This window comes from Alexandromys fortis, unplaced genomic scaffold, assembly GCF_014885135.2.
Source record: "Alexandromys fortis isolate MF-2015 unplaced genomic scaffold, M_Fortis_MF-2015_v1.1 scaffold_26, whole genome shotgun sequence".
NCBI lineage: Eukaryota > Metazoa > Chordata > Mammalia > Rodentia > Cricetidae > Alexandromys > Alexandromys fortis.
The window spans coordinates 6,340,121-6,361,096 of NW_026067894.1; the positions used below are offsets into that span (position 1 = coordinate 6,340,121).

The following is a 20,976-nucleotide window of genomic DNA, read 5'->3' on the forward strand; positions in this document are numbered from 1 at the left end:
GAACCATTTCCCTACCCTCTTTTCTTTCTTTCTTTCTTTCTTTCTTTCTTTCTTTCTTTCTTTCTTTTTTTCTTTCTTTCTTTCTTTTCGGAGGGGGTGAGATAGAGTTGGGCATTCCTCTTCAGCATATGCCCAGGAGTGGAATCTCTGGATCACAGATTAGGTGTCCATCTAGTTGATAGAGTGGCAGACTGTCTCTGGGAACAGCCACAAGCCTTTTCATTCCTCCAGCAGACCCATCAAGGATGCTTTCAGTGTATCAACTGCTTGCACATCGGATGCGAAAATCGGAAATGAGATCGTGTGTCTGGAAACTTTGCTGCAGGAGCCGAGCTACTTAGGACCCAAGGCATCAGCTAACAGGCTCTCCTGAGTTTTGTGGGACAGAAACTGCTTATCAACCCTAGCCCCGTTTCAAAGGATGGAGCGATCGTTTTCTCTCTGCCTGTAACTCAAACCACAGAGATGAGGCAAGCAAGGTAGGGTGCCAATGGGAGTTTGTGCCAAGCTCATTCAGAGCAAACATTCCTTACACACAGTGCCTGTCACCTTGCCACACATGATGGGGAGGAGGGAGGACGTGGAAGATTCTGTTCCTGTTCTCTCAGTCTCTTGCTCTTGGCCTTGTTCACAATACAGCAGCAATTTTTCCTTTGCCGTGAAGGCAGGCACAAAGATCTGACTTCTGACTTTTGACCTTTGTGTTTTATTCTGCCTACTCTCTCAGGGCCATCTCAGCTGAGCCCATGGATTCAGCTGACACCACACCACCCTCCAACTCACCTGCGGAGGTCCCAGAAGTGTGTTCCCCACTACTCCAAGTTCCCATGGCTCTCATGAGTGACTGTTCCTCGCTTTGCCTTTGGAGCACATCCACAGTCTTGCCATTTCTCCCCATTGCCACCTGCACAGCTCCTGTCTAAGCCAGATCCTCTGATCTGAATCCTTGTCCTACTGTTAGGAAGCAGTGGTCCACATTGCCAGCTCTGTTCACCCCCTTTCCTTTCAGTAATAGAAACAAGTCCTCCCGCCGGCGGTGGTGGCGCACGCCTTTAATCCCAGCACTCGGGAGGCAGAGGCAGGCGGATCTCTGTGAGTTCGAGACCAGCCTGGTCTACAAGAGCTAGTTCCAGGACAGGCTCCAAAACCACAGAGAAACCCTGTCTCGAAAAAACCAAAAAAAAAAAAAAAAAAAAAAAAAAAAAAAAAAAAAAAAAAAGAAACAAGTCCTCCGACCTCCAGGGTTCCAGCAGATGGGAGCATTAGGAGTTCATACACGTGTGTCAGGGTGGGCTCCTAGTGAGCTGTCCCTTCCAGGCTCAACCCCCAGCACAGGGTCTTAAAACCCAAGGAAAACAGGCTTTTAGAGGGGCTCACAGCTCTTCCTATATTCCTCCTAGTTCTCATGCATCACTAAGCAGGATTAGAGAAGGCAGCAGTCCTAGACACATTGACCGAAAACTCCGTTGTGTATATGTGTGATATGTACACGTCTCTGTGTTTGCACACACATGCACAAGTATGTGGAGGCCAGAAACTGATGTTGGGTGTCTTCCTCAACTGTTCCCCATTTGCTTGTTTATTGTTTAAGACGGAACCCCAGTGCTTTACCAACTGAGCCATCTCAGAAACTGCTGTGTTAAGAGAACATCAGAAGAAAAATTACTGCGGTTCCTAGTGTGACCCTGACAATGGAAGTCACTCTCCGTAAGCATTCTTTAGTGAAAAAAGTGAAGAATTTAACCTGTCAAAATTGCTCAGCAGCCACAGGGTGAGAGGCTGCAGAAACTAGGCAAGAGGGATCCAACCGTGTGACCCCGCAGCAGACACTGTAGGAGCTACAGCGCTTCCTTAGATCTAACTCTGATGAAGATGCTACGAATTTCATTGCTCTTTATACCCATAACCCTTGCCAAGTGACAACACTGTGTCACTCCTTTGCTTTGACCCCTTTACTCCACTTGTCCTCCGAGGGGTCTTGAGTGATAAAAGCTGACTTTCTTTTACTATTTTGGTCCAGTCGGCCACCACCACCCCACCCCTACCCCAGACAGAGTTTCTCTGTGTCATAATCCTGGCTGTCCTGGGACCCTTTTACTTATTTCTTTTATTTGGAAGGGCAGCCGTGTGGAGATCAAGGAATAGTTGTGGGAGTTGGTTCTCTCCTTCCACCATGCTGGTCCTGGGGGAGCAAGCACCTTCAGCCGCTGAACCATACTGAGGGCCAGCAGAGCAGATTCCTTCTAGCCGGAGCTGAGACAAGATCTCCAGCTCTGTACCCGTCATCCAGCCTGTGAGCTGAAGGAAAGCACAGCTCCCCGTCAGGCTGGCCTCAGTCAAATTAAACTAACGCACTGATGCCAGCCAGCCTCGGTGCTACCACTGGCAGAGACCTCGACCTAGACATAATTAATGCCCCAATGTCTCCGAGGGAGACAATCAAGACCGGGCACGGAAAAGCAACCGCAAATATCATTAATACTGTACATCTGTGCAGCGTGCAATGGCGGGAGGGGTGGAGCGGGTGCAGTCACACACCTGGTGACACCCACAGCTCGGCGACGTCGACGTCGCCTCTGCTGGGCGGTGGGGGCTGCAGGGTGCGGTCTGGCACATCCGGCTGGCGGGTTCCCGGGAGGTTCCCCGGCTGGAGCTCACAGGAACCCGCCCTGAGAAGGTTTCAAGTATCCTTGCTAGCTGTTCTTGTCACTGTCCTGTGGTGTCAGCAAGGAGAGAGGAGAGGTTTCTGGGTCGCGGCGAACACGTAGGGGTTGTCAAAGGTCCTTTTTTGGAGGTCACATAAAGCCTTAGCCCAGGGTTCCCGCCCAAAGCCCTTACAGGCTGTGCCAGAAAGCCAAGAAGAGCGGGCGAGTGCGCGCGCGCAGAACACGCCACACCCCATACAGCCCCGCCCACCTCGCCGGACTCCCGCCCACCCAGCTGTTGGCCTCACCCACTCGTCCGTGCGCCTGCGCCTCGCGCCCGCTAGGTGCCAGGCCCCAAGGGAGGGCGCGAGGCGCGCGGGTCCGGGAGCGCGCGCGACGCCAGCGACCTCGCTCGGGCCCAAGCCACCGCCGCGTCCCCGGCTGAGGCGGCCGGCGTCGAGGGCGTGGCGGCTCCTCGCGGCCCCGGGCGGAGGGGTTCTGTTTGCCCCAGGCCGCGCTCGTCGCCCCCGGGCCTCTCCCCTCGAGCGCACAGGTGAGTCTCCCCTTCGCAGGGCGGGGCCGGCTCGCGGCCGCTCGGGGCAGGTTTGCAGCGGCGCTGGGGATCCCCGGGACCCCGAAAGTTACAGCAGCCTCAGCCGTAGCAGCAGCCGCCCAGAGCTGCCCGGAGCCCCCTAGACGCTGCGAAGGGCCAGCCGCCTGGTCCCCAGGGTCTTCCCAGGGCGCTTCGGGGTAACATCCTACAAAACACCACTCGCCCCCCAAGTCCTTCCTCCTCCACCACCAATTTTAACATCAACTGTACGACTTTTTGGAAGATGACAGGCCCAGCCTGCCCTCGAGGGCAGGGAAGGTGTGGCCAGGAAAACAGGCTGGCAGCAGGTGGAAGCCCCAGTCTCCTCCCCCTTTTCCCTCCCCCAGGATGCAGGAATATCATCAGCACATCTCTACCTCCCTGGCTTCTGGAAACTTGTGTCCGCCTCCTGAACCGACGCGCCTTCAATAGCGGTCTGTTTCCAGGTTGCCCGGTTCCAGCTTCCGTGCGAAATCTCATCATCTCTTGAGGAGATTAAGATTCTAGCCGCTGACGCCCGTGTTTCAGAGTCAAAGTAGGATTATTTAGAGTGGTGTAGTGTCGGATTTAAAACCAAAAAATACTCGCGTCCCCTTGTTGAAAGCTGTCTAGTACAACAGATTTTCTTGAACTTTTCGTAGAAGTCTTTCATCTACTGTTGGCTAGAGAAGTAATTTCATCAGTATCTGTAATTGCTGGTTACTTAAAAATCTTATTCTAAGGACTGGGTGCGGCACACGTTTTTGTTTTTGTTTTCTTTCTCAGTACTTGGGAACCTAGCCTGGACTACACAACAGGGCCCTGTCCAAAAGAAAAAAAAAAAAAACCAACCCTTATTTTATCACTATGCCGTTACCTCTGACCCAGTATGTCAAACTGTAAAACAATGTTTGGTCCTGTGTGAGGGCTCAAGTTCATGGATCCAGGGAGCCCACGGGGTAGAAGGCGAGAACCACCTCCTCTGTTGTCCTCTGACCTCCATGTGAGTGCTGCTGCGACCACAGGCAAGCACAATACATACATTAAATAAATATAGTCTAACAAGATATTGGTGCTGGAGGGCTGGCTCAGGTATTCGGAGCACTTGCTGCTCTTGCAGACGACTGGGCGTAGATTCCCAACATCCATATGGTAGTTCACAAGTCCAGTTCCATGTGATCCCACACCTTTTCTTACCTCTGAGGGCCCATACATGTACCTGATGCACAAACGTACACCCACAGGCACACACATACATACTAATAAATGAGTAAAAAGCCAGAATTAAAAAATACAGTATGTCTCAGAGTCTAGATTGTTTTTCCTGGCATGCAGAGTTGTTCTTTTTGATCGGGATTTTATGTAGTGTTCTGATAAACTTTGGATGTAGGATGATCATGAAGTAATTAAAATTAGTGTCCTATTAGTCTTTGCTACAGCTTTGCATCTTGCCTCGTCAGCAACCAGTCTCCAAAAGAGGAGGTTTTAGTGCTTGGGGGATTTTCTTCTTTACCATTCAATCGTGATATATTTTACAGTTTTAGAACCCCGTGTAGTCTTAGGCTAGCAAACGAGAAGCAAAGCTGCATGAGGGTACAGGAAATGTGGGTCCCAAAGGGGGGAAAGGTGTGAAAAGTAGTGTGACTTAGAACTCCATTCCTCTGACCTGTGACCCTGTGCAATGGCTTGCAGGTGTTAATGCTCAGAAGCAGCCTTTGACTTTAGCTCCAGAACCCTACAGAAAGCTCCACTTTGCCTAGAGCAATGGCGCTCAAGAGCCTGACCAGCGTGCTTGAGGTGCTAGGATTAACCCCCAGTGTAAGAACAGGGAAAAATCCTTCAGTTACTGAGTGGAGGGAGCCTCGCCCTGGAGTGAAGTGACTGTGTTACACACAACAACAAATAGCGTCAGTCACTCTCCGAAGTCGCACTGCGCATTGCTCTCCTTTTGCCTTTCTCATACTGATGGGTGGAGTAAGACCATCAGCGATGATGATAGGAACTTTGTAGGTTATCAATAAAATGGCGTGACTTTAGGTCCTGAAAATGCAGAAATGTAATTTTTAAGTTTTTAGAGGTTTATTTTATGTGCATGAATTTTGTCTGCTTGTATGTATATGTACCACACATATGCCTGGTACCCCCAGAAGAAGGCATCAGATATCCTGGAATTATTGATAGTTGTGAGCTCCCGTACGGGTGCTGGGAACTGAACCCAGGTCTTCCTCAAGAGCAAGAGCCATCTCTCTAGCTCCAGAAATATAACTTTTAAAAAGATTTTTTTTAAAAGTGTGCCTCTGTGTGAGTATATGCACATGAGCACAGGTATCTGTGGAGGCCAGAAGAGGACATTGGATCCCCTGGAGCTAGAGTTGCAGGTAGTTAAGAGTCACCTGAGGTAGGAGCTAGGAACCAAACTCTGGTCCTCTGAAAAAGCAGTGCATGCCCTTAGCTGCTAAGCCATCTCTCTAGCCCCAAATCTAGTCTTTATAACCTGTTTTACACTAATGTTCCACTAACTTTATTATGATGATTTTTGTTTGCTGTTACTACTTTTTAAAAAAGTAGAATTCTGTCATTGGTCGATAAGAAGGACTGGGAGGTAGAGGAATCATAGTAGGCTTCAGAACCCCGATGTTGGCAGTCCTGAATAGTCTTTTGGAAGATTTAGTCTAAATTAGAAATTCAAATAAAGTACACATTTGCTTCTGGTATTTTTGTAGACATTTTGCTCATTTCAAACAAATCTGGCTAAGATATTAAAATGTTCCTCAAGTTGGGAAACATATTTTTTTTAAATTCTGGAGCAGAAAGAATTCACCTTTTCCTTATCGACTGAAATTTCTTGGCGTGCAGCCTTGGTGGATTAGTCTTGTCCTGAGGCTGGCGCAGCAGAGCAGATGGCCGTGCTCCTTGGAGGTTTCCCACCCAATTCATGTTTCTATGAAGAGGCCGTCTGCCAGAAGCCAGCCAGGACTAAGGCAGCACTGGAGGTGATGCTAAGCCCCAATCAGCACAGGCGGAGGTTGCAATAGTTCCAGTAGTCAGGAGTAAAACCTCTGTGCTAGAAATGGGAACTAGGGCCTCCTGATGCCAGGCCAAGGCTGTAGTGCTGAGCCATAGCCCCACCCTTGTGTGGTTGTACATTGCCTTAATAAAGCCAACCTTAGCTTTAAGTAGCTGCTAGGTTAATGTGTGTGATGTCCATGTATATTTCTCTTTGCAATTTTTTTGTTTAATTTGGTTTTTTGTTTGTTTTTTTCCCAAACAAGGTTTCTCCATGTAGCTCTAGAGCCTGTCCTTGCACTCTCTCTGTAGACCAGGCTGGGCTCAAACTCACAGAGATTCACCTGCCTCTGCCTCCCGAGTGCTAGGATTAAAGGCGTGCGTCTCTGCCACCCAGATTCTCTTTTCAGTTTTAACCACATTTAGAATGTCAGGAAATTCTGAAGTGATTGACAGTGTTGACTTCAAAACAAAAACACCCACAAAAAAAAAAAAAACCTCATTGTGTGTTTTTAGCAAGATAGCCAATATCTGTCAAGTAATGGCTGATACCATAAAAATTTTGTTGTGACATAAATTTCTGTAAGGCTCATGCAAAGGCCTAGTGGCATTTTTGTTTTAAGTCTGTTCCACACTGGAAGCAGATAACTAGTTAGCTCAGTGGCTGTTCAGGAGCTCAGTTTACTGACAAAGCCTCCCTGCTTTTCTTGGGGTCATACAAACTGCGAGGGATTTCTCTTCCTTTGTGATCATTTAAAGGGTTGTCTTGTTGTTTTTTTCTCCTCTGTATTATGATTTGAATGTCAGTTCTACCAACTGTGCTGATGCTATTTCGGCCCTTTCAACCAACAAGGAAACTCATACCATGCTTGTTTTTAAAAGAATTACTGAGTACTGGCCATGTGCAAACCGTTATTCTGAATATGAGTGTTTACGTCTCCCAACATCTTTATCGAGTGGAGATTATTATTATCTACATTTTCTGCTTGAGAAATTAGGAACAGTCAGGCAGGTTTAGTGAGATGACTCACGGGGTAAAAGCACTTGATGCCAAGCCTAACATGGCCTGAGTTCCACATGGTAGGAGGAGAGAACAGACTCCCAAAAATTGCCCTGTCTCCCTGTGCACACCATGACACATACCAGCACACACATGTGTGTAAAAACACATACATAAGGAGGCACTAGAAATTTACAAAACCAAAGCCACCAGAAACAGGTAAGATAGGTAGAGTCATGTGTACGCGCGGAGTCCTGTTGGGGCCAGGGTTCCCATGTTGGAGGTCTGAAGGTGGCCTCTGACCCCTCCTGGAGACCGGGGATTGCTCAGACACGTTCACAGTTAGGTGCATTTCCATTCTGTCCTTTTTAAGAATATAAATGTGTAAGTCTTTTAACATAATTACTTAATGATCTCAAACCTTTGATCTGGGCTTGGTGACATAGGCCTATAATCCCAGCTAACAGAGAAGCTGAGGCGAGAGGGTCAAAAGGTCAAGGACTGCCAAGCTAAAGCAAGTATTCAGAGCCAAGCTGGACACCTTAATGAGACCATGTCTCTCTGTCTCAAAATGCAGATAAAAAGAGGACTGGGAAGCTGCTCAGTGGTAGAGCTAGTATGTAGGTAGTTGCATAGTATGTAGGAAGCCCTGGGTCCAACCCTTAGTGCCACAATAAGTAATTTTGAAGGAAAAATTATTATTGTGGCCATTGTTAAGATAATAAAATTTGAATAGAGACTAAAATAGATAATGCTATTATATCATTGTTAAATGGATGGGTTTTACTACTGTGTAAGAAATGGATTTTGCTCTCATGCTGATTTGATAGGATATGAACTATGCTTTACTTTTTAATAGTTTGGAGAGAGAATGATAAAAGGTAGTCTGTTACCTATATGTAGAGATGTTTTAGTTTTTGTTGTTGTTTGGATTTTTTTTTATGCACATTGGTGTTTTTGCTATGGGTGTTGGGTCCCTTAAAACTGGAGTTACAGACAGGTGTAAGCTGCCATGTGGGTGCTGGGAATTGAACCCAGGTCCTCTGGAAGAACAGTCAGTGCTCTTAACCGCTGAGCCATCTCTTTTGCATTTTTGAGACAGGGTTTCTCTGTGTAGCCCTGGTTGTCCTATAACTTGCTCTGTAAACCAGTCTGGTCTTGAACTCACAGAGATCCGCCTACCCCTGCCTCCTGAGTGCTACAATTAATGCTTTTGTGCCACCACCCAGCTAAGATGTGTTGTTACCCTGTAACCCAGGCAAGCCTGGAACTTACTATATAGCCCAAACTGACTTCAAACTCATGGCTTTCCTCCTGTCTCAGGCTCTCTAGTGCTGAGATTATACCTACCGTGCATGCCTAATCCTATTTTTATCATTTCTTTTTGAAGTTATATCAAAAGAAAGCTACTGTAAGATGAAGGTAGAAAAACAGGAAACGAATATATAAAATTCTAAGTCAAACCAAGGATTGTTTCCTATGCTCTATTTTTATTCTTTGTCATATTGGAAGAAGAGCCTTGAAACACAGTACTAATCATCAAAAGTAGACTGTAGATTAGGGCTGTAGTTTAGTAGTAAAGTATGGGCTTAGCACTATCAAGGTCAGTGCTACACATATGTAGGCCGAAAATGGCCTGACTTTCTTTCCCTTCCTCTACTCTCCCCCTCCCCGAAGGAACTCTGCCTGCCTAGAACTGGTCTGGAACTCACTCCCTATGTAACCAGGCTGGTCTGGAACTCATGGAGATCCACTAGCCTCTGTCTGCCAAGTGCTGGGATTAAAAACATGAGCTACCATGGCCATCTTTTGTGCATATTTCTTGTGGGGGGATATTGGGGAAGTTCCTTTTTTTCTTCGAGACAGGGTTTCTCTGTGTAACAGCTCTGACTATCCTGGAACTCACTCTGTAGATCAGGCTGGCCTCGAACTCACGGAGATCTGCCTGCCTCTGCCTCCCAAATGCATAGACAGGCTACAAAGAAAGCCCACTTTTATACCCAAGGTTAAACTAGACTGGAACTAAATACCTTTACCAGCTTTCTGACTTTTCTCGTCCTGACTGCACACGCCTGATTGGTGCCTGACTGCACCTATTCTTTACCTGCTATTGTCCTCCACAACCGTTTTTGGGAGCCCATCTCTGTTGACAGAGGTTTCAGTCCCGCCTGGGCCCACAACCATTCAGTCCTAAAGAAGCACACAGAGGCCTACATTAATTATAAACTGGTTGGCCTGTTAGCTCAGGCTTCTTATTAACTGACTCTTACATCATAAGTTAAGCCATAATTCTTGCCTGTGTTAGCCACATGGCTTGGTACCTTTTATCAGTGAGGCATTCTCACCTTGTGTCCTCTGAATCTGGCTGATAACTGCAGACTGAGTCATTCCCCTTCCCTGAATTCTCCTATTCTGGTTGCCCCACCTATACTTCCTGCCTGACTACTGGCCAGTCAGCATTTTATTAAACCATACAAGTGACAAATCTTTACAGGGAACAAGACCATTTTCCCACAGTACATCTCTAATTCCTCACAGAACTGACTTTTTTTCTGTCATTGATGACATGCCAGTGACATGGTGACATGGCATGAAGCTAGGTGCTGTCTGCTTTTGTTCAGCAGTCCTTGCTGAGCAGCTGTGAGTCAGAAACTGGCAGGGATTTGAAGGCACGGGCAGAACACGGGCAGGCGGGTGATTTGTCAGCAGCCGAATAACCTTAGAGCAGAGAAGGGAGCGGAGTGTGAGAGCCCAGCCTCCCCCATGAAAGCTGTAGTGAGACACTCTCCTGGGGGCTCCCCTCAGACCAGAAAGACCTCACACAGCAATTAAAATAATCAGCTAAAATTTATCGTCAGACCTGTGGGGCAAGGGCCAGCTTAGAATCTCCAGGGATGTGGTATATCTCTCAAACCTCCAGTTCTATGTGAAGCAGACTCAGCCCTCCTTTTCCCACCGCTTTGATGCCGTGCTTCATGGCTTAGGAGCAGTCTGTGAAATGCAACATGGTACTGGCACATGGGAGACCCAGAGAAGCAGGAAACCAAGTTGAGAACTAAGAAGCTAAAGGTTCCAGAGGGGACAGCGCTGGAACCTCAGAGAGACCCAAGTGTAAAGACTGACTGAGAAAATGAGCCTGTGGGGAGACTGGGAGTGAAGGGAGGGGCCTCGAGGGCACACTGCAGAAAGTGGGTTCTGGTGCTCAGGAAGCCTTGGTTGTCAGTAGCGAGGGGAGTTGAAGCCGACAGAGAATGGCAGCTGCTTGGGAGACTAAACCCTGGCGGGAGTGGAGGGGAGGAAATAAAGTAGGTGAACCCATCTACAGGGAGTGGGTGGGAAGAGGAGCAGGCAGATGACAACAAGGTAGAACCCATGGTGGGGACCCAACATGAACAGGCTTCCGTGCCGAAGAAGAGGAGCAGGTGGAGAAGTGGATGGTATAGCAGACAGCAGGATGAGGCCCCGTTAGGGAGTGTGACTGGCTGGCCCTACAGGAGAACTATTCAGTGCCTGGCAGTAGGTGTCCAGAATATTGACAGAGCAAGGATACATGCTATTTTTTAAGGTTGTCTTGAGTGGTATAGAATAATGGGAAACTCTGCTTTTTTATTTTTGTTTTTGAGACAGGTTTCTCTGTGTAGCTTTGGCTGTCCTGGAACTCACTCTGCAGACCAGGCAGGCCTCAAACTCACAGAGATCCCCCTGCCTCTGCCTCCCGAGTGCTGGGATTAAAGGCGTGCGCCACCACTGCCCAGCTGGAAACTCCACTATTTTTACCCCATAGTTAATAACTAGTATGAAATGTATCCGATGCATCTGGAGCCTGTGTCCTTCAAAATGAAAGAGAACTCAGAAGTGCAGTCGTAATAATCATGATCACTTGGTGTCTCTGTCACTCGTGGTTTTCCTTCAGTTCCATGTCACACGTGCAGAGGTGATGCACTGTGATGAGTGTGGTGTGGTTTCCTGAGGAGCCAGGCACAGGCAGATTCCGCCCCAGGATTTCACAGAAGGACAGCGCCAGCTCCAGGCCTGACTCTAAGAGCACAATGTCTAAAAGTTGGGGAGTGCGTCTTCTGGGTTGTCTTCCAGCTTTAGTTGCATGCTGTACACTCTTGGTGTGTGTTCATGAACACCTTTTAGAGGGAACTCGGGGACATAAGCAACTTAGCTATTTGAGAGTCTGCTCAGGAAGAAAAGCGCACTGGGTAAGAAAGGCAGAGCCTCACAGACAGCATTTCAGGGTGCAGATGGCGAGCAGACCGTGTGGGTGTGATTCTGCTGGGCCACTTCCAGTGTTTGCCACCTAAAACCCAAAACAAATATGTGAGGGCCGCTCCGGCTCCCACTTTCCCTCTCTCTGCTTGTAAACCAAAGTACATGTTGATGCGATCCTGTCACCTAGTCCTTTTCATCCCGTTTTCACCAGGAAGCGTTTGCTTTTTCGCTTCTTCATATTCCATTGCCCCATAAAATCAGCTAAGCAAATCAGGTTTGTAGAAAGAAATTCATTTGCAAGAGCTGGAGCTGACTTAAATGCTGATTGATCTTTCCTGGATAAAGTCATTTTGCTTGATGAATTGCTGTCTTGAGGATAAATTGACTGCAACATGAGAAGGCCTTCAGTTTTTTTCTCCATTTGTTTTCTTTCTTTTTTTTTTTTAAGCAGTGTCTGGCAGATATCCTAGAACTTTCCCTACGGAGAAGATGCTTCGAGACACCATGAAATCTTGGAATGATAGCCAGTCTGATCTCTGTAGCAGCGATCAGGAAGAGGAAGAGGAGATGGTCTTCGGTGAAAATGAAGATGACTTGGAAGAGATGATGGATCTAAGCGACCTGCCCACCTCACTTTTTGCTTGCAGCGTCCACGAAGCGGTGTTTGAGGTCCAAGAGCAGAAGGTAGGCACGGCCCAGTCCCTGCACTTACACCATGGGAAGCATAGGTAGACGGGCCCGAGAGCCCGTGACGTGAAATAACCGTGTGTGCTACACTGGGTCCCTCCCTGTATCATGGAGAGTCTCCGTCTGCCACTCACAGGTGTGCTGCAGAAGCCAGTCCTCCTGCCACCTGAGAAGCCCTGGCTCTTAGTGAACCCAAGGCTCATTAAATGTGCTTTTCGTTCATTCTCTTATTCATTGAGTTTTGGAGACTGTAATTGAGGAAAAGCTTTTTTAACGTTTTACTCGAAGATATTAAATATACATAATGTGAATCATTAGTAATTTTATTTCTGTACATAATGTGATTCTGCCATATACATTCTGTCATCCTCGCTTGTGCCTTTCCCACCTCCACCACTAATTCCTCCTCTACCCAACAGGCTGCTGTAGTTGAGACAAGGGCTTACTCTTGCCCAGGCTGGCCTGGGATTGGCTGTGTGGCTCAGGCTGGCCTGGGATTGGCTGTGTGGCTCAGGCTGGCCTGGGATTGGCTGTGTGGCTCAGGCTGGCCTGGGATTGGCTGTGTGGCCCAGACTGCCATGGAAGTAGATGTGTGGCTCAGGCTGGCCTAGAACTCCCAGTGATCCTTGCAGCTCTAAATCCTGAATGCTGAGATACATCACAGGGCTACCTCACCACACCCAGCCTCCAGGCACGTGATTTTCCCTGGCTTCCTCCTCCTTGTGCATTCACTGAGGAAGGGATTGGGCCTTTTCCTAGGGTTTGTTGCATGTAGGCTATTAGGATTAATTATCATTGTTAACATTTCTGTTAGTACTTTGTATGGTTTGGAAGGAAAAATAAGATTACCTTTTTAAAGTTATTTATTTACTTAGAAACTGTGTGTGTGTGTGTATGTGTGTGTGTGTGTGTGTGTGTGTGTGTGTGTGTGTGTGATGGTGATCTCATAAAAGCCTGCACACCTTTTTTTCTTTCTCTGAGCCATAGTCTCACTGTGTGGTCTAGGCTGACATCTGGGCAATCCTCCTCAGCCTCCTGGGCACTGGATACACAGGTAGAAACCACCACTCCTGATTTGACCCTTAAATGTTAACTGTGTACACAAAGAATTTCCTTTCAGTGAGACCCATTCTCACTCTGTAGCCCAGGCTGGACTTCTTCAGTGTCTTTCAGGGCAGAGCTGGATACATGCTCAAGCACCTGCAGCATAGGTCGAGGGACAGTGCGGATTAAGCAGCGTCTGAGTCACGGGCGTACAGTCCTGCATCGGGGCTGGGGGGTCGGCGACAAAATGGAAAGTTAGACCCTCTAGAAACACTGGAAATCCACCAAGGTTTCAGTGGTCGAGTGCGCAGCCAGGCTCAGTAAGTCTCTCAGAGGGGCATGTGGGGTTGGGGAAGAGCTATGAGTTAGAATTTTACAGAGAAAAGGAAGGAAGCTTTAGCCAGAGGAAACCAGATATACCAAGAAACCTAATTAGGACAGTGTGTAGCAGGAGCAAGCACCTTTACCCATGAACTATCCGCTGCCCTGAGGGATGAGTTTTCACGGCAGTGGCTGAGGACGAGCAGTGAAGGCTGCGCAGGAGGCTGCTAAGTGGAAAGGAGGAAGAGCTCTGTTCTGAAATTACAGTATCCTCACCCCAACTCTTTCCTAGTCTGCCTAACCAAAACACCACTGGAACTGTTCAGTATTTGAATTTTATTTATTTACTTTTGATTTTTCAAGACAGAATTTCTCTGTGTAATACCCTTTGCTGTCCTGGAACTAACTCACTTTGTAGACCAGGATGGCCTCGAACTCACAGAAACCTGCTTCTGCCTCTGCCTCCCAAGTACTAGGATTAAAGGCATATGCCACCATTGTCTAACTTAATATCTGAAGATTTTAAAGGCCAGTCTATAAAGTCTATAAAAGATACTATGGTTCCAGCATCCAGGAGATAGAGGCAGAGGCAGGTGGCTCTCTGAATTTCAGACCAACCAGTATGATATAGTGAGAGACACTCTCTGAACAAGACAGTGGGTAGTAAGTCAGCTTTATTTACTGCACACATCGCATAAATACCATATGTACATTGCTGTTTCTGAAACTTTTCTGAAGCATAAAGATACATAGACATTAAAAGCGAAAGTTAGGAAGCTGCCAGGCCTGGTGGCACCCCGTGATCAGAATGCAAGGCCATCTTCAGCTGCTAGCAAGTTTGAGGCTGACCTGGCCTGTGTAAGAGCCTAGTCTAAAAAAATTTTTAAAAAATAAAAAAGATAGGAGTGATTTCTCTGTGTTATATTGTGTGTACATGCTGGGCGAGGTGTCCAGGTTCTAAGACACATCTTGCTCAGTGTGTCAGGCTTAAGCAGCAACAAATGCCTAGCACTGTGAAGAAATCAGGGGAAGGGGCACCCCAAGTACCAGAGATGTTCCTTTGACGAAGGAACAGCAGAGCTGGATACACTGGTGACTTTGGCAGCTGTGCTCCTGTTGTGTGCAGATGCGTGTGTGCTGGCTTATGCATCATGTTTATCTTATGACCTTTGAAGCTGCAGTATTTAACGAAGCTAGCCGTGTTCGGTCAGTGCAGATGCAAGCACGAGTCACAAGGCGTCCACCCTGAACTCCTTCCAGAGAGGGGCTCTCAGGAAGGAAAGGAGTGCACTTCATAGGGTCTTCACCGGCCACTTCTCTTCCGCAGGCATCCTGTTAACAGGAGTATTCTTTCTTCTTCCCTCTTCTCTCTGCCTTGCTGCCCTCCTCGCAGGAGAGGTTCGAAGCTCTCTTCACCCTCTATGATGACCAGGCCACATTCCAGTTGTTCAAGAGCTTCCGCAGAGTGAGGATCAACTTCAGCAAGCCCGAGGCTGCAGCGAGAGCTCGGATAGAGCTGCACGAGAGTGACTTCCATGGCCAGAAGCTGAAGCTTTACTTTGCACAGGTACGGTGTGCTGCATGGCTGCATGTCCCCACAGCTGCTTCTCCGTCACAGCTCCTGGCAGTTCTCCCTCCAGTGCTGGGTCAGAGGTTTGTGAAGTCGACATTCCCGTGAGCAGAAGATGTCGTGTTTTCTCTTACTTTACACATACCTAAGTTCATTATCTTAGGAATGTATTAAGCCTTATGTCTTTGTTTTGCTGCAGCCAACAGTTAAGCGATTCATTTTTGTAGCAGCTTTGCTCAGCTAGGGCTTTACAAGGGTTAAGCCCTGACCTTCAAGGTTAGTGGATTAAATGTTCTTTGCATCTAAAATAACACTTAGGATGTGACATTTGTGGGAGAACAGAAAAAATTCTTCAAGGGCCATCAAGAAGGCTCAGTGGGTAAAGGTGCTTGCCACTAAGCTTGACGACCTGAGTTTGGTCCCTGGAACCCACACATACATGGTGGGAGGGAAGAGCTGACCTGTCTCCTCTGACCGCCACACAAGCATTTTCCTCTCTTCTAAGACTGGAGCTTTGTCATGCGTCAGCTCTTCCCACTGAGCTAGTTAGGGTTACTAATCTGCGATGAAGTCTATAATGCCATCTGTGGTGCAGCACCATGGCCAAAGTAGCTTGGACACTGAAGGATTTTTCCTGAATCGCCTTCCACTGAAGGAAGCCAAGGCAAGAGCTCAACCTGGGCAGGAACCTGGAGGCAGGAGCTGATGCAGAGGCCATGGCGGAGTGCTGCCTGCAGGCTCGCTCTTCATGGTTTGCTCACTTGCTTTCTTATAGAACCCAGGACCCCAGCCCAGGGTGTTACCACCCTTATGGCTGGGTCCTCCCACGTTAATCACTAATTAAGAAAATGCTCTCCAGGCTTGCCTACAGCCTGATCTTAATTGAGGTTCCCTCCTCTCAATAATGAAGGCTTGTGTCAAGTGACATAAAACTAGCTAGCACACCCGCTGTAACAGAGATAATAACTGTAACAGAGAAAAGTCTTGGCTCATGGTTTTGAGGTTCCAGTCCATATATGATCGTCCCTTTTCTTTGGGCCTGCAGTGGGTGTAGCACATGAAGGCAAAGCCAAGCTGTTCACCTCATTCATGGGAAACAAGAAGTCAGGGACTGGGGTCCCACTGTGCCTTAGGGTGTGCTCCTAGTGACTAAAGACCTCCCTGGCTCCTACAGGCTCCCGTTTCACCCCTCAGGGGAGTAAACCTCTACCACATGGACCCCAAGGAACACTGAGAGCCCAGACCCCAGCCACAGTTACTGCTGTGCATTTCTCGTCCGTCTGTTTGCACACTGGTTCTTTCACACAACTCATGTTTATCAAGTTTCCGGTGTGTGTGGCCCCGTGCAGTGAGCCAGGTGGACCCGGTCTCCCTCTTGGAAGATCACAAATGTTTTAGGATCTTTTTAATCACCCTCTAAGAAAGTAACAATTACCGTAAAGATGGAAATGAAGAAAACGAAGACACATTTGCAAAGCGGTCGTGGTCATGTCCTTTCCTACAGGTGCAGGTGTCTGGGGAGGCTCGGGATAAGTCCTACTTACTGCCCCCACAGCCCGCCAAGCAGTTCCTCATCTCCCCTCCAGCCTCCCCACCAGTGGGGTGGAAGCAGAGTGAAGATGCGATGCCGGTGATCAACTACGACTTACTCTGTGCTGTCTCCAAGCTAGGGCCAGGTACGGCTTCTGCTTTTGCTCTTACTGTCCCCAGGAGCTTTGTGTATCAGAGACGGTGTTTAGTAGGGGGTGTGGAGCCCAGCACCAGCAGGCTGTCCAGGGGACACTGCAGTCACACCAGTCTGGGTCCACACTGACTGCATCTCCAGTGCTGTGGTCCTCAGCCAGCTGCCAAGCCTGTGTTGTCTGCTTGTGAACATCAGATGGTGTGAACAGCATGATCGTTTTCCCTGTCAGTGATGCAGCCGGGCGTTCACACAGACTGTTAGCAAACACACTGGCTACTTTCTCTCTGCGACCCTCCCTCCCCCCTCCCTCCCTCCCTCCCTCCCTCCCTTCCTTCCTTTCTTTTTTTCTTTCCCCAAAACAGAGTTTCTCTGTAGCTTTGTAGCTTGTCCAGAACTAGCTCTGTAGACCAGATTGCCTGCCTCTGCCTCCCGAGTGCTGAGATTAGGGGGTGCACCACCACCGCCCGGCTTCTGTTTTGTTTCTTACTTTCCTTCTCTACGTGCTGCCCCTCTCATCTCTTTAATAATGTGAGGAGCTGATTCCAGCTGTTAAGGACAGCATGTCTCTTCAGGGCATTTCAGAGGCATCTGAGAAGAAAGAGCCTTATGCTTGTGGCCGTTTGAACTCCTTCAGAAGTCAGGTCCTACACTAGAAACTGCTACCTGGAGCCTAGCCAGAGCCTCCCATGGGACCCAAAACCTTTATGAATGTAACTAACCCACCTCAGTTGTTTCTAGAACAGCAATTAGCATTTATATTAACAATTTAATTAGTATTTATGTAATCTAATCAATATCAATGGGTTCCCATCATAGCGAGCACAAAGCCAAAGTAAGCAAAGGACATAAGAGTGGAGAAATTTCCTCCCCTGCAGGAAGAGACAGGAGCTAGTTCCAAAGCAAGGTGCTCCCTGAATGAAGGAAGCTTGTGTATATTCATACAGTAGCAGGCCCATTCCTGAGAATGCTGATTATGATTCCTGAGTCATGGAGATTAACATGATGGCCAGGATGTTGTTGTGAATAGGATGGTTTCAGGGTATGCTGAATGGGTCTGCCCTGAAGGTGCCTGCGAGCTTAGCAGCCATGCTTGGATTTTAACTCCCAGGACAGAAAGGACAGTGTCTTTAACAAATGGAACTTCTGCAGGGCATGGTGGCACTTACCTTTAACAACACTTGGATGGCAGTGGCAAGCAGCCCTCTGGGAGTTCCAGGCCAGCCTGTCTTCATACTGAGACCCCGTCGAGAGGAAAAAAGGGGAAATTTTTAATACCAAACAGGCTAAGCCCCTCTGGTGCAGGATAGATGATTTTACAGAGTTTTAAGCAACAAACCCACCAAGGCAACACATGCCTACAATCCTAGCACTTGGGAGAATGGAAGCAGAAAAATTAAAGAGTTCAAGGCCAGTGTCAGCTACAGCAGCAAATTTCTGACTGACCCAGATTTCATGAGATTCAGTCTCAAAAATCAGCAGCTGTTAAATGAACTAGTGGAAGAGGAAGTTAGGAAATAAATTAATTCCTTCCATTGACAACCAGGCTCCTTCTTGTGCTTGCCTCGGCAGGGGAGAAATACGAACTGCATGCAGGAACCGAGTCCACGCCTAGCGTGGTCGTGCACGTCTGTGAAAGCGAAACTGAAGAGGAAGAAGACACAAAAAACCCAAAACAAAAAATCACGCAGACTCGGCGCCCGGAAGCTCCCACAGCCGCACTGAGTGAGCAGCTGGACTGTGCACTGTGAGCCCAGCCACTGCACCTGTGCTTCCTGCTGCTACTGCTACACCTGCACTGGAGCACAGCCACGAGATGCTGCTGCATCCATCTGGCAGCAGGGTCAGCCTTGCCAGGCCAGAACATGGGGTAAAGTAGCAGATGCGGCCAGCTGTTTGAAATTTTGAGCAATGCTCCAAATGGCACTTTAAGTGACAAGGTTAGCCCCCACTGTGTGGCACCTGGCTCCTCCCCAAAAACATTAGTACCCCGGAACGTATCGCTCATTGGGTACCGAAGGCCAGAATTAGAATCACCCAGTGCACTACTGTTTTTTACAGATTTAAAAATTAGTCTCATAATTTCCGTAATTTGGTGTAGGTATTCTTTGTACTGGTGTGGTTGTGTCTAACAAATACATTGAGCAAAGGCTGAATGTCGCTCAGTATACATGACCTTTTTTTGGCACGAAAAGAAATCTTAGATCCAAAATCATTTGTAGAAGCCTTTTTTTCTTCAGTATTTTTCCACTAGCCTTGGGGATGAACTGCCAAATGAGTGGGATTATCAGATCCAAACGGCGTGCGCAGCCGTGTTCTTGGCTCTCCTCCGTATCACTCTTGCGGTTGGTGGAGGTGGAGCCCAGGACCATGCTCCCAGTGCAGCCTGGACCCTGCAGGCAGGATGTATCACTGGGAAGCTTGGCTGGTGATGATGCGGAGTTGCAGCCTGTGGAGGGTGGCTCTTCAGTTTCTCTCTTGACCATCCTAGTGCTGGCTTGTCGCTGCCTGTGTTGTCCTGTGCTGTGTGTGGCTCTGTGATCTTAGTCCAGTCTTAAATTTCAGAAAATAATGATAGGACTTTCTGAAGACCACTTTGAATTGGGAGGTGTTTCATTTTTTATTTTCTTTGAAGACAGGGTTTAACTTTGTAGCTAGCTGGCTTAAAATCCTCTGTGATCCTCCTGCATTAGACTTCCAAGTGCTGGAAATTACAGGGAGTGAGCCACCATGCACTTCAAATTTTTCCATTCAAGTATTCAACTGTTCAGAAAGAAAAAAAAATCACCAGTACTTTTTCTTTGAGACAAGGTCTTACACTGTCTAGCCTGAGACCCAGTATGTAGCCCAGGCTGGCCTTGAGCCCAAGACCATTTGTTCTCCTTCCTCAGCCACTTGAGTCGTGGGATTGAAGGTATAAGCCCCTGTGTGCAGTTAATGCTTCCCTTTTTAGTGAAAGTTTCCACCTTGGCTTGCAGTCGACTTTCAGGTGGAACAGCTTCTTGCTCTTAAAGCTGTGCTTGAGCCTCTGTACGTGAGTGCAGCATCGCTAGTGTGCTGAGGCTGTCTCACAGAAGGCTCTCCTGCTCCAGGTGCTCTCACTGCACAGCAGGAGTCCAGGGCTGGTTGGGATGTGTGAAGGGACTGGGGCAGAACTAAGAAGCCGACTTGGCAGCTACTGTAAAGGAAGAAAAATGGAGACATCGAAGCCATGATGGCTGTGTTCTTTGGGTGACATGTTAGAGCTGAGTGTCTTTTGTGGTGGAATTGATTTCTGAAGATTTAAACTGTATTGCACACAAATGTCTGACTTGTTGAAACAGGGTCTCATATAGTCCTGTTGACATCAAACTTGGTAATCTCAAGGACGACCTTGAACTCCTGCCTCTATCCCCTAAGTGCTAGGATTGCAGGTGTGCCCTACATCACCGACAACAGCACCAGGAAGGGTTGTCCTTGCCCTCAGATTCTGAACTCTGTATGTTTGGTTGAAGATTACGACTCCATCCACACTGCTTTGTTGGACCCACGTCATCCTCTGTCGGGTCAGCTGATAGGCTCTCCTTTACACTTCTGAGCTCAGCAGTTTACTTCTTTTGGTTGCAGGACAGACCCTACCTGCCAGCAGACAAGTAGATCTTCAACAATTGGGAAGTTTTTGTGTTCCGCATTATGCAATACCAATTCTCTCTAATTCTCTAAGTGATCAAAACTAATTTTTAGTCTTAGCTTTCATTTCTAGCTGCCAACTTAAGAACCTCTCTCTCTCTCTTTCTCCCCCCCCCCCCCAAGGTTTTCTTTATTTTAGCTCTGACTGTCCTGGAACTTGCTCTACAGACTAGGCTGGCCTCGCACTCACAGAGATCTACCTGCCTCTGCCTCCTGAGTGCTGAGAGGTAATTAAAAGTGTTGGCCTACTCCTCTTTTGTTTAAGTTGAGAGGTGCCAACTGTTCATCTCTTTAAATCTTTTTGAAGGTATTAAATTTTGTGTATGTATGGGGCGTGTGCAAGGAGAAGGGAAGCCATTTAAACTTTGCTGGATAGCAAATATTAGTATTTTCCTCTTTTCTGGTATATTGTTTCCATAAGACAAGCTCAAGAAGAAGAAAAAATATTCATCCATTATTTAATGAAATGAACCAGAGTATCCAGGTGTCTGTGTTTAAGCTATTTTGATGCTCAGTTCGTGTACCCATTTTATAATAAATGAGTCCTGTTATTTTGTTTGTTTG

At 47.7% G+C, this 20,976-nt stretch overlaps 1 protein-coding gene across 4 annotated transcripts; it reads left to right on the forward strand.

Moving 5' to 3' along the window:
* The first annotated feature begins 2,973 nt into the window (after positions 1-2,973).
* Rcan3 (RCAN family member 3) lies at positions 2,974-20,963 on the forward strand. Of its 4 annotated transcripts, none has more exons than XM_050154015.1 (6): positions 2,974-3,198; positions 3,585-3,772; positions 11,889-12,124; positions 14,886-15,059; positions 16,567-16,738; positions 18,316-20,963. In XM_050154015.1, exons 3-6 carry the CDS (start codon positions 11,930-11,932, stop codon positions 18,492-18,494), a joined length of 720 nt encoding a protein of 239 aa, XP_050009972.1. In that variant the 5' UTR covers positions 2,974-3,198; positions 3,585-3,772; positions 11,889-11,929; the 3' UTR covers positions 18,495-20,963. The 4 variants fall into 4 exon arrangements, with proteins under 4 accessions (XP_050009972.1, XP_050009944.1, XP_050009963.1 ...); XM_050153987.1 differs by having other exon boundaries at positions 11,892-12,124; XM_050154006.1 differs by lacking the exon at positions 3,585-3,772.
* Positions 20,964-20,976: the final 13 nt, after the last annotated feature.